Raw genomic sequence first — 26,440 nt, 5'->3', positions numbered from 1 at the left:
CAGCCCATACCAGGGCAGATCCCACCATAAGCATGGTGGGGGGGAGGGCAGCCATCTTCAGACTCAGGGATCCAGTTACTGTGAGGTGGGCTGTCCAGACCACAGAGCCGCCAGGCTATTCCTCTCCCACCCAGATGCTGATTGTGGGGGCCAGACCATGGGATCATTAATAGCTGAAATAAACAGATCATCTTTCAGTTTTATACAGACAGATAGCCTTGGTCTGGCTTGTTCATTGTGGTCTGTCTGAATCTGTTGGAAAATAAAGAAACCCCTACATTTTAGAGAAAATTTCCAAAAGGCGCTGTCAGCAAAATGGTACAAGGCAGGAAATTTGTCTTGGGCCCCATGATCACCTCCTCTTCTTGTCCCTCCCCTTCTCCAGCGTTCCCCACTCAAAACTCTTCTAATTTCCCCCTCAGATAGGACTAATATTAATTTAGAGAGTTATTTTGCTTTTTTTCTCAAGAATCAAAACCTCAATGTGCTAAAAGAAATAATCTTTTTAATGGTCAGAGTTCAACTTAGCTTAATATGTAGGAAAATATCCTGATAGGCTTTTCTGCCACTGAAACCACATCATGAACCCTATTTTCAAATACTACTATTTAGTCATTTCTTAAATCCTTATACTTTCAAGTGAGTAATAGGCTTCTTATTTAAGAAATTGCACCAGTAGGAAAATTGTTTTGGTGCTGTTATTTCTTCTTTTTTTTGTCCTTTGATTTTGAGTTGCTGATTTTTGTCACTGTTTTCCCCTATTGTGTCACAGTGGGGTTTTTTTCCTTTCCGTAGTGTATTTTAGAAAAGCAGATTATAATGGCTCTGATGAAAGAGGTCACTTGAAAGGCTTTGTTTGTGATGGGGAATTGTAAACAAGACCTCCTGTGCACTTGCCTCACATCAGTAGATGGCAGCACACACTCTCCTGTGAAGGGTAGTGGGTGTGGAGACGCCATTTTATTTGAACAGCAGTTCAATCCAGAGGCAGGGTCTCATCAAAATGGCTGTCTTTTGGTAATCCTCATGAAAGGATTTATTTCCAGGTTTTTTTTTAAACTCTGCATTCCAAGGAAATAAAGGTTGAGTAATTTACTACCATAAAACCTCATTAACTGAACCCTGCCAATTGAAATTGGTCATAATTCAGAAAGTGGCTTGGGCTGAAGCTTATTTGCTTTTGCTCAGCAACTTAATAGTATAACTTTCTTAGAAGACTATAAACTCCTTAATAAAACGATGGTTTCAAGTGACTTTAAAATTGTCATTTCGTTACCCAAAAAAGAAAGAAAGAAAGAAAAAAGTCCAGGCCCCTATCCATTAATAGCCGACTTGAATAAGGATAGTTCTCAGTGCTGTAGAAATCTGTAAGACAATTTGAAAGGTGAAGTGACAATTCAGAAATTGTCAAATTGGTGGCATTCCATAGATGTAACTCAAGTAAAATACGTTCTCCAACCCCTGTCTTAAAATATGGGGCATTTACAAGAGGAAATGCCTAATTTTATTTGAGTTCAATTCAACAGTCAGTTATTAACTAATGTATTTGTCACACAACATTGTTTGAGGAGGTGCTGAGGATACAGAAATGAATGAGAACTGAATCTTGTCCTTAAGTCATAGTTTATAAGGGGATATCAAATATATAGAGATGGATACATGGTATGTTAAGTATAGAGAAGCAGAGTAAGTGCAAAGGCAAGAGAGACAGAAAGAGAGAAGGTACAGTGGAATAGAGAAGGGGAATTATTAACTATTTGAAAAAATCAGGGAAGGCTTCCTAGAAGAGGCACCATTGAAGCAGAATTGAAGCATGAATAGGAACTTAAAAATTTAAGGACATTCCAGGCAAGAGAATAGCAAGTATAGAAGGTATGAAGGCATATGCCTGGGAATGCTAACTTATTCAATGTCACTTGAATATAAAATTGGTGGTAGGTAGAGGGATCGGAGTCTTAAGAGAGGAAGCTCAACCGTCAAGCAAGAGCTGATCATGAGCTGCAGTTTGTTATGGTCAAAGCAACGAGGGTCGAGTGGGGAAGTGGTGGAGAGATGGAGAATGAAGCAAGAGTCAGATATGAAGAGCCTTGCACTCCCTGCCAAGGAGTTTTGAGCTTGACCTTGTAGGCATCGGGGGAGCTCCGAGGACTCCTGAACCAGGGAATCACATGATCGGGTTCACACTTAGAGCATCCTGCCAGAGAGAGGTGTCGAGCCTGGACTGGAATGTGAAGAAGGTGGCAGTTGGGAGTGCAGTTAGGAGGCCGTTGGAATAGCCGAGACAAAAAAATGGGACAGATTGACAAAGTCTCCAGGAGGTAAACAGATACAGGCTCAGGACTTGGGGGACAGCTGCCTGGGGGTAGTGAAGGTGAGGGATGAGTCAGAGCTGACTCCCAGATTTTTTTTTTAATTTATTTATTCGACAGGATAGAGACAGCCAGCGAGAGAGGGAACACAAGCAGGGGGAGTGGGAGAGGAAGAAGCAGGCTCATAGCGGAGGAGCCTGACGTAGGGCTCGATCCCACAATGCCGGGATCACGCCCTGAGCCAAAGGCAGAAGCTCAACCGCTGTGCCACCCAGGCGCCCCCTGACTCCCAGATTTTTGACTCGGGCTACTGAGTAGACAGACGGTAGTTCCATAGACTTGAGATTGGAAATGCAAAAGAAAAAGAATGATAACAACTCACATATTGTATACGTCTTATTTAACTTCACTGAAACATGGACTTCTGTTATAAAAAACAAACCACCACCCCCAACAGCAACAACAAATCTAACAACTTGGTGAACGGTCCAGGACTGAAACATTTTTTTTCAAGGTATACCATCTATTGGTAGGTCTGAATTAACACCAAGTATTGTTTGCAGCACACAGTTTAGCACTCAAATACATACTTTCTTGTCCTCATTCATTTGGTCAACAGATATCTGTTCAGTGACGGACATTGTTCTAGGCACTGAAGTTACAGGGATGAAAAGACAAGGTTCCTGCTCTCAAGAAGAAACATGAGAATCTCATTAGAGGATCAGAGAAGAATTTGCAAAGTAGGATGACTTGAGATAATGTTTAAATAATAGGAATTCATGGGTTAGGTAGGAAAGGGAAAAGGGGAGCATCTGCAAAAACCTTGGATAATGATAGCATTACTAGGATTTAAAGTAGGAGGGATGGAGAGTAGAGGAATTATATGAGATTAGTCTAGTTAGGCAGGAGTTGGTTAGTACTAGATGGTAAAGAGCCCTCTATGCCAGACTAAGAGATTTGGGCTTGATTATGTAGCAAGGAGGAAATTTTGAGGAGTCATAAGGAAGAGTGAAATCATTCTGAAGAAAGACATCTGTACATGTCTGTACAGGACAGTCTTGGTTTGTGAATTATATAGTTGCCCTATTCCAGAAGCGTTAACGGAAGATAGAGAAGGTAGAGTGCCGAAGTAAGTGATGAATTTTTTGGACAGGAGATATTAAAGGCCTGAACAATGGCACTGGCCATGGGCATGAAGAGGAGGGAATGAATTGGATTGACCGTTAGGAGGTAGAATCTAGACCTTCTCTTGATTAGTTCATGCTATAAATCTTATCCTACTGACTCTACACTTCTTTGGAACAGGGGCCATGGTAGGAAAATATAACTCAAAGATAATGATACTGATATGTTTGCTCAAAAAAAGGGGGGGGAGAGCCAGAGGCATCCAAATAAATGATTCCCTTTGAGGTAGTCCACTTGAGAATCTAAACCTGTATTCCCATGATGCTGCTATGGCCCAGAATTTTTCTCCACCTATTCGAGTGCTGCACTGAAGAGTCAATGGCACTTCTTTTAGATTTGTTCTGAGTGGTGTATTCATCCTCTGAAAACTGGATTTGATATTTTGAAATAACAAAACCAATATTTGTTTCCCAGAGCCAAACAGGATAAATTAATGTTTTTCTTGCGTGGTTTATAAACTTACTCTACAATGTTTGGAACGGTCTATAGAAACACAGAGTAGATTTGTGGTTGCCTGGGGGTGGGTTGGGAAGCCAGGGGAGGGGGTGGATGAAGAGTGACTGAGAACAGGTACAAGGTTTCTTTCTGGGATGACCAAAACATCCTAAAATGAGATCATGGTGAAATTTAATAAATGTGCACACCTCAAAAAATTTACGAAAAACCTTTGAATTGCTCTTAATTTTTTTCCTTAAAAAGAAAAAATCCAGCACTGCTTTGCTGCATTCCATGTAATTTGATAGGTTGTGTTTAGTTTTCATTTAGTTCAAACTATTTTTAAATTTCTCTTGAGGTATCTTCTTTTGCACATGTCTTATTTAAATATCTTGGGATTCTCCAGTCATCTTTCTGTTATTGATTTTTAGTTTGTATCCATTATGATTAGAAAAGGCATTTTGTATGATTTCAATCTCGTAAAATTTGAGAAGGCTTGTTTTGCTGCCTAACATGTGGTCTATCCTGGAGAATGTTCCGTGTGCACTTGAGAAAAATGTGTATTCTTCAGTTGTTGGGTGAAGAGTTCCGCAAATGTGTTAGCTCCAATGGATCCATAGTGTTGTTCACGTCCTCCGTTTCCTTGATGATCTTCTCCCTGGTTGTTCAACCCATTATTGAAAGCAAGTTATTAACTAAAGTCTCCGACATTTACTGTGTTGCTGTCGATAGCTCCCTTCACTATTGTTAGTGTTTGCTTCCTATATTTGGGAGCACTGATGAACTGTACCCTTCAAATGAGTGAACTTTATGGTATGGAAATCATATTCCAATAAAGTTGTTAGAAAATATGTGGCGTGCAGGTAGGGTCCTGGGTTTGGGGGATGAAGGTTTTCAGAAAGCATGAGTCTCATTGCTTTATGAGTCAACTTTGTTCTTTATTAGACCCCATCACCCTTAACACAGTACTGGGTACATAGTAATTGCTCAAGAGATGTTTGTCCCTCAGAGCTGTAGGTAGTGTAGCGCTCAATTTCTCTCCGATTCAGACAAGATAGTGATTTTATTAAATAGTTCATACAAGTTCTTAGATGTTTTTATCTCCTGATCTACAGTATCCTTTTATGGGAACTTTTTATAAATGTTGAGTTGTGTCCAGTCCTTTTGGTTTCCCAAACATCATCAATTTTGAATATAAAAGCAGCATGGGTTATTACTATGACTTTAATTAATATATTACTGTTTGTTACTTTAATAAAATGTATTATTAGCCATGTAAGAAATTTCATGGGAATATTGCTCGAATGTTTTATTTGTCATTGACTCTGGCATTGTAATTTTTAGTATTAAATACAGGGAAATCAACCAATTGATTTAAATCAATCTCTCTCTCTCTCTTTCTTCCTCTCCCCCCGCCCCCAAACTCAGGAAGCATTGTGAGTGTCGGTGACCCAAAGAAAAAATACACAAGATTTGAAAAAATAGGTCAAGGGTAAGTGTTATTATTTAAAATATCAAAAGATAAGCACCAGAGATATACATTCAGATTCAATAACATGTTCTGCATTCTCAATATTGGCCATTCTGGCTGACAGCCTGACTGTTAATTAATCTGGCAACACATCCTGCTGGAATCTGCACTAATTTCGGGCCGAGAGTGAATTGTTTCGGGACATTTGAACCCCATATAGTTAGAAGATTCAAACTGATTTCTCTGGAAAAGCAGTAGAGTTATAGAAACCTGACTTGTATGAAAACCCCTTTTACCCCTGTCCCCCCCACATCTGTATGGATGTTAGGCTTCAGATCCTATTTCGTTGTCAAACTATAGTGACAAGAGTTGGGGCAGGGGAAGTCCTTACCTAATAGTCCAGAGGCAGGCGGAGTTGACTCTTCAAGTAAGGAGGAAACAGGTCAATAATCCCTAAAGGAGATGGAGTACATCATTTTCACTTAGCACGCTTGTTAAGAATAAAGATCCCCAGGCCCGGCTGCCAGAGATTTGATTCAGAAGTCTGGGGTGGGGCGCCGGAATCTGAACTTCGGGAAAGTTGCTCAGAAAATCCTGATCCTCGGCTAGACGAGGGAACCACAGGGCTGGATCATTCACTAGAGCTAAAGGTGGGACTCATCTGTTCTCTAAGTCAACTGTAAGTAGGCATGTTCTTCAGATCTCAGTGTGAAACTGAAAGTGGGCTACAGTGTTTGAAACAGGGAAAGCTTTTGTTTAAAATCAAATGAAGTGTTCTTAAGAGGCATCCTTAAATGGGGAAGGAGACAAGATATTTAGATGTATCAACTACTGTACACCGGGAACCAAGATGGTACCCCAGAGGTCTCCTGGCTGAGAAGGAAGGGATACGGCTAATGTGCCTATGGAATTAAGCTAGCGCTTCAGCCAGTGGAGTCTATTTTCAGATAAGGGAATGGACAATTTCTTCTTCGGGTACTTCACTGCTTTTCCTTGGATTCTTAGGTTCAGAAAATTGTATGTTCTACATAAGCTTGACAATTTTTCATGATTTTTATATTTTCTTTCTTTCTTCCCTCTAGCTTTTGTACTAAAGTTTCTTTTGAAATTGCTGACTTATCTCAGAAAATAAGGGAAAAGCATTCATTAGATATTTTGGCTAGGGGTTAAGAATCTTGGGGCATTTGTGGGGAATGTGCCTGGTTTCTTTCTTATGGTAAGAAAACCAGAAGAGGGAGGCAGAAACTCAGGGAGAAATAGATGGCCAAGTTTCTTCTTCCAGTGGAAACCATAATGCTGCTGCATTTGAACTTTCTAGGGGGTAAAATACACCTATTTCTGCTTTTGCTTCTTTCTTTGTCATTTGATATCACTGGTATTCTTACTTGCTCATGGACAAAAAAAAAAGAGTTTTATAGTCTCTAGGGACCCCTGTCACCTAACCAGTCAAATAGTATTTCTGCCGATTGCTCTAGACAGGTGCTATCTAAACAGAACTTTCTGTGATGATGGAGATGTTCTCTATTTGTGCTGTCGTATACAGTAGCCAGTAGCACGTGTGGCTATGGAGCCCTTGAACCGTGTCTAATGCAAATGAGAAGCTGTATGTATTTAAATCAATTTATTTGTTTATCACACATTTATTGAGAGCCAGCTGTGTGCCAGGTACTTTTCTAAGGGCTGGAGAAACAGAGATAGGTAATGATGTGGGCCCTCAAAGAACTTAGAGTCTATCGTGGTAAACGCTTGACAGAGGGATACATTAGGGTACAAGGAACACATTGAGACAAGTCTCCCACACCTGAGTGCAGGCCAGGGCTGGCTTCTATAGCCATTATTTTTTTTTAAAGATTTTATTTATTTATTTGACAGAGATAGAGACAGCCAGCGAGAGAGGGAACACAAGCAGGGGGAGTGGGAGAGGAAGAAGCAGGCTCATAGCGTAGGAGCCTGATGTGGGGCTCGATCCCAGAACGCCGGGATCACGCCCTGAGCCGAAGGCAGACGCTTAACCGCTGTGCCACCCAGGTGCCCCTCTATAGCCATTATTTTGCACCTGGAATTTCCTGTCTTAACTTCTGGTGGACCCGTTGTTTTACTTAAGTAAGGAAACCATACCTTCTCCAGTCCATATACACATATACACCTCAACTCGCTTTCTTAATGCCTAAAACGTAAACACCCCAAGTCCAGTCAAAACAACACAGTATTCAGGGAGCTTAGAAAGCAAAAGTGGCCTTTTATATTGTATTGTAATCTGGTTGGGTTTTTGGTGGAGCTGATAATAGGAATGGATACACAATCCAGAGAAGCTGCCTTTCACATCGTTGTTGTCCAATATGGTAACCGTGTGACCACTGAGCGCTTGAGGCGTGGCTAGTCCAAACAGAGATATGCTACAAGTATAAAATATGCACTGATTTCAAAAACTTAGGAGGAAAAAATGATGCAAAATATCTCATTAATAAATTATGTATTGGTTACATGTGGAAGTGGTATTTTACATGTATTGTGTTAAATACAATGTATTATTAAAATGAATTTTATCTTTTAGTCTTTTTAGAAAATAGCTAAATTAGTAGAAAACAGCCCTATTAAAATAGGGCTCACCTTATATTTCTAATGGGCAGCACTGCCTAGTTGTAGGTCTAAATGGGAGCTACTTGTTTATTTTTTTCAAAAAAATAGGTTTGTTTCAAGAGTTGTTTTTTGGGGACTGGGAAGTGGAAGATGTTATAATTTTGTTTTGATTGTTCTTTCCCACCAAGACCCAACTGAGCCAAAAATAGCATTAAATTTAAAAAAGAAAAAAGTAAGAGATGGTTTCAAATATCTCCCAGATACGAGGTAATGAAGCAAGACTGATTTCTCCAAGAACAAAGATTAGGCCGCCAAGCAACTTTGCATACCAGAGAGGTTTCCCCTCCTAGTTATTTATGCCTCTGACCTCTGAAGGTGCAAAAGGAAAGTTCTGTATTTCTGCACAACTCTAAAACCTTTATAATCTAAATTGAAAAGTCAAAGAAGAAATCCTGCCTGCCACTGCGGAAAGATCTGTTTTAAATTCCCAGCTAGTTCATCATTTTAAAGAATGTTGAAACCAGTAGGTAGTTCACTCATATGCCCAATTCAACTTTTAAATAAGTCCTTAAGAGGGCAGGGAGTCTTATTTTATTCCTCCCTTTGTCTCCTTTGGTATCTAGCACAGGGCTTTCATACTTAGTAGCCCCCTCTCCAAAAAACAAAGGGAACAATTTTGTACGATTTCGGTCAACAGCAAGCGTTTACTTGGCCAAGGTCAAAGGCTTACAGAGCTTCTCCTGTCTGCCTCTCCCATCTTTCTGGATCTGTTTCTGTCTCAGTAAATATTTGTGAAACAAACAAGAAAATGTCTTTCTAGCTCTCCTTTTCCTCTGTCCTGTCTTTTCATGTGCATATACCTGTCTATATTGCTCTTTCTGTCCTATTTCCCTATCTCCCTCTCTCTTTCTCTCTCTCTCTGTCTCAGTGTGTCTTCATCTCTTTGTTCTTGTAACTTGATCTGATTCCTTATCTTTTGGGTATTTGTGTGTGCTGCATGGCTGTCTTTTTCATTCGTGTTGACTTCACCTTTCACTGCCCATTTTCACACACACGTTCAACCCAAATGGTCATAATATAAAATCAAGATGCACTTCTAAAGAGCTTTTAAGATATAATCCAGTAACTGAAATCTACTTATTCACTGTGATTTTTGCTTGTATTTAATTTACTAATTTTGCTTTGGCGTTTTTAGTAGATTTTTGCTCTCTGTTCTTAAGTTCTAGAGTGAGCAAAATATTGATTTATTTCTCTCTAGACCAAAAAAACGAAAACCACTTAAATTAATTTTCCTTTTACTTAAATTGCTCTCAATGGATTTTTCCATGAATTACTGGCCTAAGTTAGACAAACTCGTCTCTGCTCTCAGTGTATAGAGTTTGTATTCTCTTTTCATTAAGTCTGGGTGTTTTTTATTGTTTTGCTTTACCTATTATGATGGTGAAATTCACACCCGTGTCTGTAATCATTTGGCGCTAGGAATAATCAGCCCCGTATTCCATTTTCAGCTTCAGGGAACACTGCAGCTTACTCTTGGGAGCCGGATTTGAGAAGAACCTCTCCATTAATCACACTCATCTACTTGGAAAACTAAATTTTTCCAGTATGGGTTTCTGCCATCCCAGCATTCAGGCCCAGGGCCAGAGAATTGGCCTCCATCTTCCATAAATCAAGTTCAGAATTGCATGTCTAATCATTTGAGGCCATAGCTGAGAGTCGAAGCCTAAAAATGACATTATTTCACCAGATTTCTGTGAAAAGGCTTCTATAATTGGCCACCAAATCTAGATATTTTGAGCAGATGTATGTAAAGTTTAAAAAAAGAAAAGGAAGAAAGAAAAAAGGCCTGGCATCTTCCAAATTATCATTAACAACATGAGTTTGTCAGAAATCTATCTGACAAAGGCTGTGTAATTCTCACAGAAGCAGTAGTCGTGTGATTGCAGAGGGCTGAGTTTACTAACGTCGGCAGCTGGCCTCACAGATTTCTCATTAATATATGTGAATTCATTTTTAAGGTCTTTTCTTACATGAGAATGCAGTGAAAAACAGACCCCTTTTCTCTTTCGCTTCCATGTTTGCTCTCTCTTCAACATTGTAATAGACAAATATTTTTGAGGATGCAACTCAAACCGGAGACGGTTTGGATCCAGTTGAATGAGTGACTTGTTTAATTCGAATGCACTTAACATAACATCGCAGTTAAGAACCAGGTTCGGAGAGTCACAGCGACCTCTAGGCTCACTGTCTTTTGGAACATCCAAAAGGGAGGGAAAGAAAGTTGTATCAAGAAATAAGCAGGGACCCCCCTCCCTCCCAAACACATGGACTTTAATTAATTTCTTAGAGTGTCCATTTTCTCGTCCATAGTAAGCAGAAGATACATACCTCATCAGGTTGGAGGAAGTGAAGGAAGAGGGGAAGCATTTCAAGTGCTTAGCACAACATGGCTAAGGGCTCAGTAAATGCTAGGTATCATTAGAGGTGAAAGACACCCACAGTTACTATTCTAGAGAGCAGAAGAGGGCAGGTACCATCACATAATTACAAAGAGCGTGGGGACGGAGAGGAGGGACAGATCATTCATAGCCAGGGAGAGGGTATGATGAAGAATCCTTAGGGAAGGGTGCATTTGAATCGTGACTTGAGAAAGTGGTGATTATGGGCAGTTTCGCTGGAAAGAAACCAAAGGAACACTGGCTTCAGACTCTAGGTTGTATTCGCTTTGGTATCCCTAGGGCCCTCAACAGTGTCTGGCATAAAGGAAATCCTTAGCAACTATTTGATGAATGCATATCAGAAAGACCAGAAGAGGGGCGCCTGGGTGGCACAGCAGTTAAGCGTCTGCCTTCGGCTCAGGGTGTGATCCCAGCGTTCTGGGTTCGAGCCCCACATCAGGCTCCTCTGCTATGAGCCTGCTTCTTCCTCTCCCACTCCCCCTGCTTGTGTTCCCTCTCTCGCTGGCTGTCTCTATCTCTGTTAAATAAATAAATAAAATCTTTAAAAAAAAAAAAAAAAGAAAGACCAGAAGAGGGAAATCAGCCGTACCAGTCTCATGGACAGTCAAACCTCCAGTCTGGCAGGGGACTTAACAGGAAATAATGCTAAAAAAGACCTGTTGGGACTGTGTCATGAAACAGAGAGAGAGATACAAGCTGCACTGTAATTTTTATTTCTTTGATTTTTTTAAAGTAGTTAATACTTGGGCATGGTGTAGTGACATTCAGGCGGGTCACAGGATAGACAGTGAAAAGTAAATGTACCTCCAAGCCTTGTGCCTTAGCCTCCTTGTTATCTTGTACAAAGGAAAGCTCCAGAAAAGATTTGTTACTGGTTTCTTAGATTAAATTTTCACAGGTTCTCCGTGCACTCAGGCACACACGCACGCACCCACACGCACGCACGCACCCACACACACGCACCCACACACGCCACGTATGCGCGAATGTAACGTCACACAATGACGTAATTTTTATAAAAAAGGTTTTTGACTTATCTGAAAATGTAAACTGTTAGATATACAAATGGTGAGTGTCTATTTCTGATATTTATCTTGTTAATCACTCTCATTTACATATTTAAAACCACACATTATATAATGTGTGCATTGGGAGAGTTTTTCTACTCTTACGTTTCATGAGGAGTATAATTCAAAATCTTCCTATGCATCTTTAATATCATTGTTTTTGTAATCATTAGAGCCCCGTTTTGAATCACCCAGTAGTTATCCAAGTACATCATCTGAATTTCATCTAACATCTTTGGATATAATATTTTTGAATCCATATACTATTCTTTCCCTGGATATTTTATTTCTGGTTGCAGTTACCCATTCCTATAACATTAAGATGATTGCTTTTTGGATCTGTTTTGTAGGTGTATATTTATATCTTCACAACATAACTCTCTCCTCTACCACGTTTTACAATTTCTATTACAAATTTTCAAACATACACAAGAGTAGAGGGAATAATACAGAAATGTGCATATTCTCATTGCCCCGGTTCAACATTGATCAATATTTTAATATAATCACAATACCATAATAACACCTACAAAAATTCAACAATGGCTTGATATCATCTATTATCAGAGTTCCCCAGTTGTCTCAAAAATGCAGTTTTTATAGTTGATTCCTTCCAATCAGCATCCAAAGAAGATCCACATAGGACATTCGGTCGTGTCTCTTAAATCTCTGTACTCTAAAGCAGTCCCCCTTCTTTTTCCACTACCATTGACTTATTGAAGAAACTAGTCATTGTCTTGTAGAATGTACCACTTTCTGGATTTGTCTGTTAGTTTCATTTGATGTCATTTAAGTTGCTGCTCTATTCCCTGTATTTCCTATAAATGGAAGTTGGTTCTAAGAGCTTAATAGGATTCAGGTGCAAATTTTGGCACGATTTCTTCATATGTGTATTTCATATTACATCAGAAGGCACACAGTGTCTGATCATCCCTTTGTTTAGTGCTGAGTAGATTGATCAGAAGGTTCAGGGGAGACTCCCTGTCCCCTCCAATGCAAAGTTCTTCATCAGCCTTTCATCTAATGGTTTCATCTATTGATGACTGTATTGCCCAAATCAATTATTAAATTAGGGATTACAAAATAGTGATTTTCTAAAACTTACCTTTTTTAAAATTACCTTCTGCACTTTATTAACTACAATGCTTTTATTGAAAAGAACTTTACCTCTCATCAGCCGAGTGTCTTTGGTTACCCTGAAATATAGTTCATACAGTCAAATCAAGATAAATGCTTAAGCTTATAATTGACCTTTTCAGTGTAAGGACTTGAAGCCCAAGTTACTTCCAAAAGTGTTCAATGAGGGGTGTTTTGGTTTTAAGTGGTCGAAAGGAGGCATTCTCTTTTATTAAAAAACTTGTTATAAGTTCACGGGGCTTTACATTTTCAATATGTTTCAATCAGTTGTATTCACTGTTATATTTGATGGTCGCACTATAATATCTTGGGCTTACGGTGCCCTTTTCACTGCATTAATTTCAAAAGTGACCTTTAAAAAGCTCATTTATGACATCTAACATTTGCAGTTCTGAACATACCTTCAGAAATAAGTTATTTACATCCTTTCCAATTCTGACAGGTAGTTTCTATGAGCATCCGGAACTGGCATTGATTGAAAATACTTCAACCTGTCTTTCCAAAACAGTACTTTATGGATAAAAATAAATGAATATGGAGAATTACCATATCGCATGAGCGATTTTATAAGAATTTGAATATAAGGCAATTCCCCTTTGTCCTGAGGAAGAAATTGGCAGGGGTGGGGGGACCGGGAGGAAGAATAGCTTACCTTGTATTTGGGCACATATGGTACATTTCTGTGTATGTGTGTATTTGTGTGTGTGTGTGTGTGTGTGTGTATCTGTTCGTGGCTCTATTTTTAACAGGAGTGGTAATATACTATAAATCTCCTATTTTGTTATTTGCCTATCTTAGAGATGATTCCATATCAGTGCTGCATTCTTTTTAACAGATGCAGTGTTTTTTGTTTGTTAGTTTGGACGGACCATGATATATTTAATCAGGCCCCCATTGATAGACATTTAGTTTTTTCCAATATTTTGCTTGTATAAACAAAGCTTTAGTGAAGATCTTTACAAACAAGCCACTTCATACATATGCAAATTGATCATTAGTTTAAACTGCCCAAAGTGGAATTGTTACATGAAAGGATCTGTGCATTTTTAATGTCCAAGTTGCCCTCCATAGAGGTCATTCCACTTGACATTGCCCACGAACAACATACGTCCGGGAGTGCCTGTTTGCCCACACCCTCACCGCCACAGCCGTCTTCGTTTATTTGGGAATCTAGGAGTATATTAAAAACTCATCACCACACGGAGTTTCAGAAGGGAAAATGTTTAGGAAAGGAACTCTCAACAAGATATTATATGGCAAACAAAAGTCTCTCCTGAAGGATCCGTTGGTCAACATAGTCCACGTCTGTATTATGCCCAAGTACCTTGGTTGTATGCAGCAGCTCTTCGTAGATTAGACCAACCGCACGGCTTAATTTGTCAGAAAGTGACAATGGGAGCATTTCTTGAAACCATTTTCCTGCTGCGCTTAAGGATAACACGTTTGCCCAAAGGCATTTTGTCTACCATCTGGATCTTTGCCAATCATATAATTCTGTGGAATGATGATACAATCAATCCATTCGTATTTGCAGGCAAACCTTGTTTGTTTTTTTTTTTTGTTTGGTTGGTTGGTTTTTTGGGATTTTTTTTGTTTTGTTTTTTTGTAAGCCTTCAGTCCCTGACCTCTAAATGAGTTTTAGTTTTCAGGCTTGAGAAAGAAAATCTATCCTGTTAGGTATTTTTCAGACTTCTCTTGGCTACTCAGTGAGGAGCCCTCTTCTTCTTACGTTGACATGAAGTTCCCATATTGAAGATGAATAGTTTTGAAACTTGTTTCTTAAAGGTCTCGATGAATAACAGCTTGTTTAGAGAACCCGACAAAGCAGTGTACAGCATGGAACTCGGGGATAAGTGCTGAGAATAAGACCTCTGACTCATTTCTCTTTGTTCAAGAAACTGGGCAAAAGCAGAAGTGGTGTCTTGTGTGCTTACAGCGCTGATTCTTTGGGTGGGACCACCCACCCCAAAAGTATTTGCCTCCTCATCAGATCTATTTTGGGCCATACAAGGTAGAGCACTCCTACAAGGCACTAAATAGATGTCGTCTGAGCTTTGTAATGGGCTTTGTGATGAAGGAGATTGGAAATACATTAGCATTTGTGAAGAACAATGTTTATGGAGCCCTGGAAGACGCTCTTTGTTCTACTTAATGCTCTTAAAGGCACTGTGTTGTGTGCGTCCCTTGCAAAGAAAGATCATGCCACTCAATCAACCACCATTAGTGGAGTTTGCACTTTGTTTTTTCCAGCCCTCGTAATGAGCTTGTGTTAAGCCGCCTGCCCCCATTGCCGGTCTAGGCCCTCTTGAAACCAGTGGCACGCACTGTGAAACAGCTGCTTAGACTTCATGTTGGAGTGAGTCATTGAATTATCTGGCCTTTCCAGGGATTAAGGCCTGTAACTGTGGCCTCATTATCACTGGACTCTAACCCGCTGAGCTCCCTGGCCCCACACGCATAATGTGCTACAGCTCTCTTTAAAATTAGATGACCGAGGACGCTCTGGGGAAGGTCATGCCTTAGCTAAAGAAGAGAAAATTCCGTGTTCCGATTAATCATCCCAGTAATTAAAGACAGTACCACCTCCTGGTACTGCGAGAACATGATTTTTACATAATTTTATTTATTTATTAATTCAGTGATACATTTTTTTAAGAGGCAAATGACACGAAAGGAAACGCCGGGGCTCTCTCTGAAAGAGTTCCTGCGCGCAGCGGTGACACGGTTCGGCCCCATTCCCGAAGCCTGGAGCGCGTGCGCCTCCGCAAGACAGACGTGCAGGAGCACTGGAAGATCTTCACGTCAGGTGCATTCATACAGCCAGATAAGGGCCTGCAAAGTAGTAACCATGCCTTAAACACTAACAGTACGTAAAGTCCAGTCCTAAGAACTAGGCCGCTCTTGGCCACGTGAGCAATCTTAACCGAGTCAGAAAACGGAAGAACCGGCTCCTGTGGTTATGCCAAAGGGGTCAACCGGACCGTGTCCAGGGACAAAGTAAATGCCTTACCAGGGGCACGTGGACTGAGTTAAGCAGGAAATGAGTGGCAAGAGCAATATTTTAGGGAGGCACTTGAGAGCGCAGTAGAGACAAATGCGGGCGTTAGGAAGTGCCACGCTTGCACTTAGCATTGAGGTAGAAATGCTAAAGGACTGTTAGGAGACGTGAAGCGGTGGTCAAGTGCATGGGCCGTGGAGTCAGACTCACGTGGTTTTGAATTCAGCTGCTGACAAACTGTGTAAACTCGGGCAGGCTACTTTCCCATCTCCCCCTTCCAGTGTCTTCATTTGCAAAATTGTATAGGGCGAGCGGTAAGTGAGCTCACCCATTTACAGAGAGCCGATGGAAAGAAAGGTATGTCCGTAAGTGAGACAGCCTTTTCTAGCAGCAGCAGCAGCAGCAGCAGCAGCAGCAGCAGCAGCAGCAGGACGAGCAGATCTAAAACACAGCCATCCTCAATGTGGGTTAAATCCCTGACTGTGACCTCATTAGCACTGGATTTATGCTTATAAAACCTTAAATGTGAATGTTGCCCTACCCTTCTGGCTTCCTCGCTCTTATTACCATGAGGCTCTCCTTTGGACTTCACCGAGCCCTCCGGTCCTCTCTCCCTCTTCCCTTTTCTCTCAGCCTGTGAGCTTCCTCCTCGCCTCACTTGCCTGCTTTTCTTTCCCTCCTATAATCCACTTCAATGCTGAAATCGGAGTGATTTATCGAAATTTTAAGTCTTCCCGCATTGCTGCCTTGGCAGCTACTCATCATCGTGGTTTGACATTGGCTCTTAGCAGCAAACATCAAAACCTGATGAAGATTGCTGATAATTAAACGGACTCGTCTTGGGAGGAGAAGGGAGAAGTAGTGAATTGTTTGTTTCTAGACCCTTTAGGCTAGATGCCAGTGTTTCCATTTGAGTATTAAGTGCTTGGCCTGGTCAAGAAGAAATTGTTGATAAAGCATCTAATGTGATGCCAGGAACCCAGCAGTACTCATCATGCTGTAATTGATGATGAGGCCCAACGGTTGAGCAATCTGTTGGTTTAATATTCTTGAACCGTAGTGTAGGTTCACTGAAATAACTCTTGCTCAAAATTAGGAGGCTTTTGTTACTAACTGTGTCATCTTGGGGCACGTTCCCCCTCTCTCTTGACTTCAGACATCTCATCTGTAATGAGGTTAAACTGGATGATCTCTGTTTTCCCTGGAGTCCTGATAAGGCACGATTTCTTTATACCATCAGAGTGACTGAGGTCTGGAATAAACAAAGTCCCCATCATAAACAAGTGTTCTCCCCCACAGCAATCTGGCTTCAATATAACTGGAATGGAGAGATAATAGCGACCAATAGAATTAAATGGCATAAAAATCAAAGCAGCAACGTTGATCATTTTAGCACACCAGCGCAATCTACTGGAGGATTGGGAGTCTTAACTTTCCCATTTGTGAGTTTGATTCCTGCCATCCTTATGTCCTAAAGTGCTGCCTGATACTGACATTTTTTATTAAAGTGACTGATTGATTTTGTAAAGATAGCCGTTGAGATGCTGTTACAAGGCCCGGTTTTGGGGGATCAGTGTGACATGTTGTTGGCTCAAAGATCATTTCTTTAGGAGTAGACACTACTGTGCTTCACTTATTACAAGGAGGTTGTTTCCCAGCTTCACCACCAAGGATCCTTTCAATTACTTGTCTTTAGGAACTCTGGGTTATGAATAATTACAACTATTGAGCTATATTTATTAAATAATAGCTTATTTCTCAAACTCAGTTAAGCAAACACTGTTTAACCGCTGCTCAGAGCTTTTGATCAGTGAGCTATGCAATGTAATCAAAAGTTGGTATCATTCTGGCTGAAAAGAAATGTATGTGATATTTTCATTAGCTCCGCCTTAGGTAAATGTAAAATTTCTCTTAGGAAATTAGAAATCAAATATCTCAGAAACTCCCAGTTGCTTAAAAGAGATTCCTAGTGAGCCACAGGCTACAGTTTGGGAGCTTAATGCAATATATTAGGGAATAGTCAACCAATAATAACTTATATAGCCATTATTATTATTATTAGGTTATTAGGTTGACTGCTCCCTAATATATGCATTAAAGTCCCAAATTGTAGTCTGTGGATGATGATGACGATTGTTATTGCTAGTATGTATTGGCAATGTGTATACCAGAACTGGCTTTAATCACTGTATACGTTGGATCCTTTATTCCTGAGCTACAGAGAGGTTAAGATTACTTACCCAAGGTCACACAACTAGGAACTGGTGGGATCTGAACCCGGGAAGGTTTGAGGAGATGGGGGTGAGGACTACTGTTCATAACCTTGAGCGGGCAAAGGGAGCACTTTGGTAAATGAATAAGAGAAGGAGAGGCAGTGACATTTATACCGGTTGAGTCTTAAATTAGAATATGGGAAGGCGTCAGAGCTGTGGTGCAGAGAAGCATTTGAGGTGCAAAGATAGAGTTGGAGACAAGGCACTCTGCAGGTTAGTACCTGACTTTGTGTGTTTGAGGTGAGGATACTGTGATGGCTCGAAGTTGGACCAGCCAATAACTTGTTGGTCAGAATGGTGAATTCCAAGTGCTTAACCTGTTTGGTGGGGGTGGGAAGTAGGGGAGAGGACGATATTGCCATTTTAAGGCTGGGAACAAGAGTTGAAGAAGGGGGAAAATGGCTCCCACTAGACAGTTACATATGTGTGATAAGGTAGGAAAAGGGAGAGTGAGGAGAAAAACTAATTTTTGAGTTAATAACTGATGTTCTACTAGAGTTTCAGGGCTTTTAAACCTCTGTGGAGTAGGGATTTGTGGCAATTCTATACCACAGAAGGCCACAAAACCCAGGATATTGGGATTCCGGGGTTAGGACTCTAGCAATTTAAGACAATGAAATGCTGAGGGAGGTTGGGGGCCAAAAACCCAAGGATTTGAAAGGTAAATCTCTGGAGATGTTAAACACTAATCCCCTTTGCACTCCAAGTCAATCACAATTTTAGCTCCTGGGACAGTGGAAATGGGATTGGGGGTGGGGACAGGGTGGTGAATAAGGGGAGGCCGCTGGGGCAGGAATTTTGGGCCTCCCTTCCCTAGCTTTAACTGGAGCAGCTGCCAATTTATTTGGAGGCTTTTTACATACGGTCTCGTCTGATAAAGACATTCCAAACTGAAAGAAAAAGGCAAAACCACTAGGGGAAAAAAAGAATGTGGAACCTCTGAAAGGTGTTCTAGTAGGGTCCCCATTGGCTTTTGGCCTTTTTAGAAAAGAGGCACAGACACAAGCAAGGATGTTTTGACTGGGAGATTGGGAAGGGCCAAATAACACCAAGTAAATCAGGCATTCTCTACTGTGAAACCAGTAACAGCAACAGCAACAAATGATAGTAGCATTTCCCATGTCGGTTCTCAGCCCTGATCTGGGCCCAGGGGCTAAATGCCACATAGATTGTGCCATTGGATTCTCTGGGGTCCCATGAGGTCGATGCTATTATCTCATTTTGCAGATACTGTCACTTTTTTGGCACCTGAAGGAAATATGCGGGTGGCCTACATGTATGGGAATATACCAAGTTAAGGCACTTACGAAACTTATTCTGCAAACAGACTTAGGGGGTTGCTCAGAGCTCCTGCAGCCGAAACACATGTGGGGTCCAGGTGATCTGTTCCTTTGAACCCAGGAGATCCTGAGTTCAGAAGAACCAATCACAGACCGGCCCATGAAATCAGGACTGTCTGAGAGCTTATTCCACGCGGGAAGTGTTTTATGTTGATTTAAGTAGAAGAAGACAGTTTTCCTTCACAGAAAGGAAAGGTTTTATTGCAATCGCATGTTTGCTTGAAAAGTCTTTTATTAATTTGTTCATTCAGCAAATGCTTAATGAGCACACACACACACAAAATACTTAGTGAGCACCAACTGCGTGCTCTGAACCCAGAATCTCAAAAGTACAAAATTGGGAGGCTGCTTTGTTTAACATGAGCTTCAACCCTGAGGAATTTCTGAAACTTGCAAGTCCTGCTTTAGGTGGTCCCTACGGAGTAAGGGTGATTTCTTTTTAGTCTACTTGCAACGGATATTTACCTATGCAGAATGAAGAGAGCAGTAGAATTTGTGGATTGTACATCATGGAATTAAAGAACCTTAGAAATCAGGTTACGTGGCTGGCTCAGTCGGTGGAGCATGGGACTCCGGATCTCGGGGTTGGGAGTTCAAGCCCCATGTTGGGTGTGAAGCTTACTTAAGAAGAAATTTTTTAAAAAATAAAGAACCTTAGAAATAAAGTGGCCCATTTGCTGTATTTTACAGGTCAGAGAGTCAGACAGACTTGAATCGTAACTGTTTAACCTAGGGCAGGTCACTTAACCTCTCTGAGCCTCAGGTTCCTCGTAGGTAATGTGGGGGCAGTAGCACTTGCCTTATAGAAATATGGTAAGGATTACATAAGGTGATTCATATGAAGTTCTTAGTGCAGTGTCTAACATGCTCAATATATTTTTACTGTTATTGTCACTATTTTCCGAGTTGAGGAGACTGAAGCCCAGAGAGGGGAAGTGACTGGCCCAAGGTCACACAGCTTGTTGACATCGGAAATATTAGAACTCAGATCTCTTTTAGTAGTCAAATATTCCTCATACTACCCTACTCATTTTACTCCTTTGGAGCAGGTAATATAAACTTCCTAGGCTTGTGAGAAATATTCTGCTTCATCCAAGTAGAAGGAAGGAGACAAATGGCAAAGAAATGGCTGACAGAAAAGAATTCAAGGGGCGCCTGAGTGGCTCAGTCAGTTAAGCATCCAGCTCTTGGTTTCAGATCAGGTCATAATCCCAGGGTCATGGGATCGAGCCCCACATTGGGCTCTGTGTTCAGCAGGGAGTCTGCTTGAGGTTCTCTCTCTCTCTCCCTCTGCCTGCCCCCCCAAAAATAAATAAATAAATCTTTAAAAAAAAAACAAAAAACAAAAAAGAAAGAAACGAATTCCTGGATCCAGAGAGCAAAGTAGAAATAATAGTTACTAGAAATTTTAAATAGCAGTATTGGAGCATTATAATATCTGGTGAATCACAAGGACAGATCTCCATTGTTATTCCTTTATTCATCAAACATTTCAACGAAACTGATGAGGCTTTTCCTTTTTCTTGGGGACTGAGGTGGGAAGGTAGTTCAGAATGCTTGTGTGTTTCAAAGAACCTTACTGTGAAGTCAGCCTCAACTAGACAATTGCTATTTGCAAAGCAAAGGACCCCTATAATGGAAGTTAGAATGGACGTATAGCTCCCAAGGCCTAAGGAGTGATAGATTTTTGTAGGATGGTGGGCTGGAAGGAAACCTCACAGTAGAAGCTGCTGAAAAATTTAGAAAAAGGAAAAAAAAACCACTAAAGCCATGTTGTTCATTGCTTTGTGTAGCTACAGCAATAGGTAAGTACAGCACCAAGTGTGATTGATTTGTTAGGTGAAAATATCCTTTTTTTAAGATTATTTATTTATTTATTTGAGAGAGAGAGTGCACAGAGGGAGAGGGAGAAGCAGACTCCCCGCTGAGCGGTGAGCCCGACAGGGGCTCGATCCCAGGACTCCAGGATCATGACCTGAGCCGAAGGCAGACGCTTCACCGACTGAGCCACCCAGGTGCCCCTAGGTGGAAATATTCTTAATTACAAATCTATGGGGAAAAAAGCCACTCTGTCCATATGCTAAAAGAAAAGATTGACCTATACAGTTGCCTAAACAAGAGATGATACATTCTTTCCTAAACAGAACTTTGGTTTAATCAGAGGACTGCCCTGTTCCTTGTTGCAACACCCAGGGAGTGTTCACAATAGCCCAGGAGTTTCCTAAAAGGAGCAAGGCTATTTTGCTCAGTTCGTTACTGCAGAAAGTCTGACCGGAGTTCCTAGCCCACCAAAAGGGGGGCATTGAGACTGTCTCAGGTGTAATTTTCACACAAAATGGTTGTCCCTTTCTTATTTCATCCTTGAAATCTCAAGTTTGCCGATTTCCCTCTCCTAAAAATAATGACATCTTATTTCAAATCGAGTATACGGTAACACTCGGATTGCCTATTCATCTGAGAACTTTCACCTTCGCAGGGCGTCAGGAACTGTTTACACAGCGCTAGACATTGCCACAGGACAAGAGGTGAGTGTTCCCATTCAATCTTGATTTTTACTGCCCTCTCTTTCATCTCCATCACATTTCTTCTCCTATGCCTGACAAAATGGGTGACACTGGGTTGACATGGGAATCGATTTCACTGATGTCCAAAGTTTCTGAAGTGGGTGGTTTATTCCTGATTGACCAAAGAAAAGGGCATGAGTTTATGGCGCTGAGAAAGAGTCTAGTAAGATAAAGAATGTTTATGCCTTACTCTGTGTACCAAAAATAAAAATAAAAAAATAAAAAAACCTCACAAAACAAAATAAAACAAAACAAAAACAAAAAACCATGCATGTGTGTGTTTAATGACTGCAACTCATTCTTGCATTTTAATCATCCTTCAGGTGGCCATAAAGCAGATGAACCTTCAACAGCAGCCCAAAAAGGAATTAATTATTAATGAAATTCTGGTCATGAGGGAAAATAAGAACCCCAATATTGTTAATTATTTAGATAGGTAAGTGTTTTCTCTCATTACGTACTGGTTTTTTTGATGCGATGTCATGTGCTTGGCAGAGTATTTTATTTAGGATCTGGTCATGTAGCAACCATTCTACAAACACTTCTCAAATGCCACGGAATAGGAGAGTCTCACATCTATTGCTGAACTTTGCCCACCCATCAAACATTTGAAGACACATTTTATGGTCCTGCTTCTAAGCATGAGCAGTTTGTGTAATTTCCTTTGGAGGATCGTGACTCCGTGTTGGCAGGAAATAGACTGTTGCGTATAAGGGAGAGCCGCCGTGTTTTAAACATTTCACCGAGTATTTGGAGCCAGTGCAGTCTCTGGGTGTCTGAGTGAAGAAGGCTGGCTGCAACGGCCCCACTTTAATGGGCGCTTTGTGATTAACTGACAGTGAGGTCTAGGGAATTGAGACTTTAATCTCAAACCTTTTTCCTGGACCAGGTAATTAATGTCTCTTTCATCAGTGGTATTAGCAGTGGGTTATAAATAGGCATTTAAAGACAGCGCTAACTCCTCACTTGTGGTTAACATCTGTCTCATTCAATTTCAGTAAGTGTTTGTTTAGCACCGCTGTGCTGTGTACTCTGGGGGGATATAAAGGAAATAAGACGAGGTCTCCAACCTCAATGAGCTTAAAATCTTGCTCTCTGTGTTTTGTGCCAGGTGGACCAGAGAAAGAGGGGAAAGAGGGAGTAAAAAAAAAAGGGGTCAAATTTTACGGCCGAAACCCGATCTTCATAAAGTGCCACTTATGGGCTATCTGCAGTAAAGTGACTCCACTCTGCTTTTTTAATTTTGTAAAAATTGCCTTTGAAAAAAAAAATGTAGATTTCTCAGGTGCTTTCTTTACTAATGAGGTAGAGCCTGTGAGTGTTCATTTTTAATAGGCTTCCCAGGTGAATCTCACGGGCACTGCGGTTTGAGCGCCACTGGATAGAAAGTCTCGCTTCGTATTGATGTGGAACTTAGGGCGCGATGGAATCGTTGGGGTCATTCCGTTCACTGTAATCCCTCCCTTGCTGAGCAGAGGGAAAGAGAGACCTGATCATGCTGCTAATGTGCCTTCAGATGGTTCCAGATGTTTTGAATTTGCCCAGTTCTTGGGCTTTGGTGACCTTCCTCCCCATGTTTGATCACTTGGGGTGTGTTCCTCAGTAACCACGTAAAGAAAATGGGTGCGTTGCTACTGACTTCTATTAGCACCGAGACCCCAGCACAGTATATCCATTGCAAGCATGAGTCTCTTTGATTCCGAAACTGCTTGAAAACATTTCAGCAGTTAATTCGGTAGAATCAAAAATAATGCTGAGATCTGAATAAATATCTTATAAATCTGTATGCCATGGGCCAGTTCAGTCCAAGACGTCAACACGGTGGCTCAAGTTATCCAAAATGGCTAGCCACTGACCCTGTTCATTGAAAGTAGCTTTTCCGTTGGAATGACTGCCTGGAGTCAGCCACCAGAGACCTCCTTGTTCTTTTCCTTCCTCCATGGTGCACAGTTAGATCTGATGATCCTTTGATTTTCATGCGTATTCTCTTCTATTGCTAAAGAAGTTTCCTGTTATCACCGTCATTGATATTTTCCTCCTATTGTAGAATATGGCCGAATGCAGACACTAGCTGCAAACTACCTTCTTAATGGGAATATAGACGAGTCCCCACTTCCTTAGGCATTGAGTCAAAGTCTTTTTCTTCTCTTCTCGTAGCTACTTAGTGGGTGACGAACTATGGGTAGTCATGGAATACTTGGCTGGTGGCTCTCTGACTGATGTGGTCACAGAAACCTGTATGGATGAAGGCCAGATAGCAGCCGTCTGCAGAGAGGTAAGAAAATAGAGCATTTCTGGCAGATGAGAACACCAAAACTGGCAGTTCTTTATTTCCAATTATCCAGAATGTGTGTAACACCAAAGTAACGATAACACATCTCTTCTATGAAAAAAATAATCGGGGAGCCTAACTTCAATTCAAGCCCTTTCCTAATAGCACTTTCCTTCCCCTCCCTTCTCAGCCTGTTGTTTATTTTAGTTCCTTTGCTCTGGGTCTTTTGGGTTCTATTATGCCATTCACAAGGTGCTGCATCTAAGCCTGTGTGTTGTAGTCTCAGCAAACCTGGGAAACAGTGATGGGGGCATGGAAGTTCGTCCTGATTTGGGAGGATTTTTACATGATAATCATTCTGTCCTGCATGTGCAACAGAAGCCTTGTAAAATACAAACCATTATAATCCCAACATTTTCGAGAAGGCAATTTAAGCGAGCTCCTCCCTCGGCCCAGACAGTAGTTGCTTTCCCAATACAATCTGGACGTCCCCCAAAGCCTTCCAGTGGGTCTGAGTGTCTGCCTCTCATCCCATAACGGTGTCATATCCCTAGTTTCATGCAGAACTGAGGGCGTTTTATTATATTTTTCTCAGTACTTAAAAACACACTCCTCTTTGGAATCTCATCTTGGGCATGACCATCTACCCCATTCGTTGTAGTGAGGTTGTCTGTAGACACAAGTAGGAACTCTGACCCACTGAAACTTGAAAACCAGTGACAGTAAGACACAACCAAAAAATTGCGGCTAGTCTTTGTTTTTTTATTTTAAATCGTTCCCTGAAATTTCCTCCTACCTTGCTCTCCTCTTGTCCCCATTTCCTCCTGCCCAAGCATGTAGACGTATCCACCAAACGTAGGTATTTTCTATTCATGCAATGAATCAAACTTCTAATATATAGGAGACCATTCCACCCTGAGCCTGTGGTTTCCATGTTGCACGATGCAAAGCCATTTCCCAACAAGTGACTATAGCTCCTTCATAGCCTAGAAGTGGTTCCCAACCATGGCTGTCCATCAGAGGTAGCTGGGGGGACTCGTTTTCAGTGCAGATTCCTGGGTCCCCCTTCAGACCTCCCAAATCAAATACCCTGGAGGCAGAAACTTACTGTGCCTGTGTAGGACCAAGCCGAATGCACACCCTCCAGATGACCAAGTCAAAGTATGATTGCTAATTGGTTAGTCTGGTTGTCTTAAGGATTTAGCACCATTTATCACACCCCCACTCTTCATGTCCTACTCTGACTTGGGAGCTTCTGTAGTGAATAATGCTAAGCTATAGCATTGATGTAAATGGTAACGTCGTTTCAAAATGATAAGACAACAGTAATCTATTTCACTTGACAATATAAAATTATACCTTTGCCCCACATTTATCTAGAAACAAAACTTCCATGGTTTTAAATTCTTTGTGATATAATTGGAACTTGTTTTTCTGACTCAATAGTGCCTCCAAGCTCTGGATTTTTTGCACTCAAACCAAGTGATCCATAGAGACATAAAGAGTGACAATATTCTTCTTGGGATGGATGGCTCTGTTAAATTGAGTAGGTATTTTGGTTTAGATGGTGTTTGAAAGAGTATCGGGGGATTTCTGCTCGTTTCCTGTCTGTCTTGAGAAGAAAGTGGCTATTGAAAGTGATTGGTTTGAAAGCATTTAGAGCCCCGTTTGAAGTAAAGGATTTTTTTTCAAATGCTGTGTTCCTGTAGGTCACGGCCAGATTCTGGGGGTTTAACATTTCAGAATTCCTAGGGACTTCCACCTGCTGATGACAAATCCCTAACTAGAAAACTGAAAGATCCTGTAAGTTGGAGGGGACAGTACTGGGGAGGGAACCAGATTGAGGACTAGTAAAAATGACATCACATTAATCGGTTATCTCAGACCCTTTTAAAATCGGGGCCACCGGTCGGGTGAGGTAATAATGGATAGGAGCTGCAGAGCTGTGGAAGGTCCGTGTGGAACGGAGGAAGGGACGGCCATATGTGAAAGTGACTTATTGTGAAAAAAAATAAGAAATCGAATTGATTGTAACTGACTTTTCTTCCCTGCAGCTGATTTTGGGTTCTGCGCCCAGATCACCCCCGAGCAAAGTAAACGAAGCACTATGGTGGGAACTCCCTACTGGATGGCGCCTGAGGTTGTAACTCGAAAAGCCTATGGTCCGAAAGTTGATATCTGGTCTCTGGGGATTATGGCGATCGAAATGGTGGAAGGTGAACCACCTTACCTTAATGAAAATCCACTCAGGGTAAGTCAGGAGTAGACTCAGGTACATCCTGCCTGGGAATGGGGCCAAGTGTCATTTCTCGTTTCTACCGAAAGGGGCCAGAACGGGTTCTTTCCTGGG

General features: G+C 41.2%; 1 protein-coding gene across 7 annotated transcripts in view; it reads left to right on the top strand.

The window, feature by feature from the left end:
* Positions 1–26,440, top strand: part of PAK3 (p21 (RAC1) activated kinase 3) — a 246,332-nt gene that overhangs the window by 195,017 nt on the left and 24,875 nt on the right. For all 7 annotated transcript variants that reach the window (XM_087860118.1, XM_087860117.1, XM_045801297.2 and 4 more), the window contains 6 exons: positions 5,358–5,421; positions 21,731–21,779; positions 22,142–22,254; positions 23,976–24,093; positions 25,537–25,636; positions 26,145–26,341. In XM_087860118.1, the coding sequence (XP_087716244.1) occupies positions 5,358–5,421; positions 21,731–21,779; positions 22,142–22,254; positions 23,976–24,093; positions 25,537–25,636; positions 26,145–26,341 (641 nt within the window). The remainder of the gene's footprint in view (positions 1–5,357; positions 5,422–21,730; positions 21,780–22,141; positions 22,255–23,975; positions 24,094–25,536; positions 25,637–26,144; positions 26,342–26,440) is intronic.

This window comes from Ursus americanus, chromosome X (genome assembly GCF_024610735.1).
Source record: "Ursus americanus isolate L20-20 chromosome X, mUrsAme1.1.p, whole genome shotgun sequence".
Taxonomy (NCBI): domain Eukaryota; kingdom Metazoa; phylum Chordata; class Mammalia; order Carnivora; family Ursidae; genus Ursus; species Ursus americanus.
This window is presented reverse-complemented; position numbering and strand designations above follow the sequence as displayed.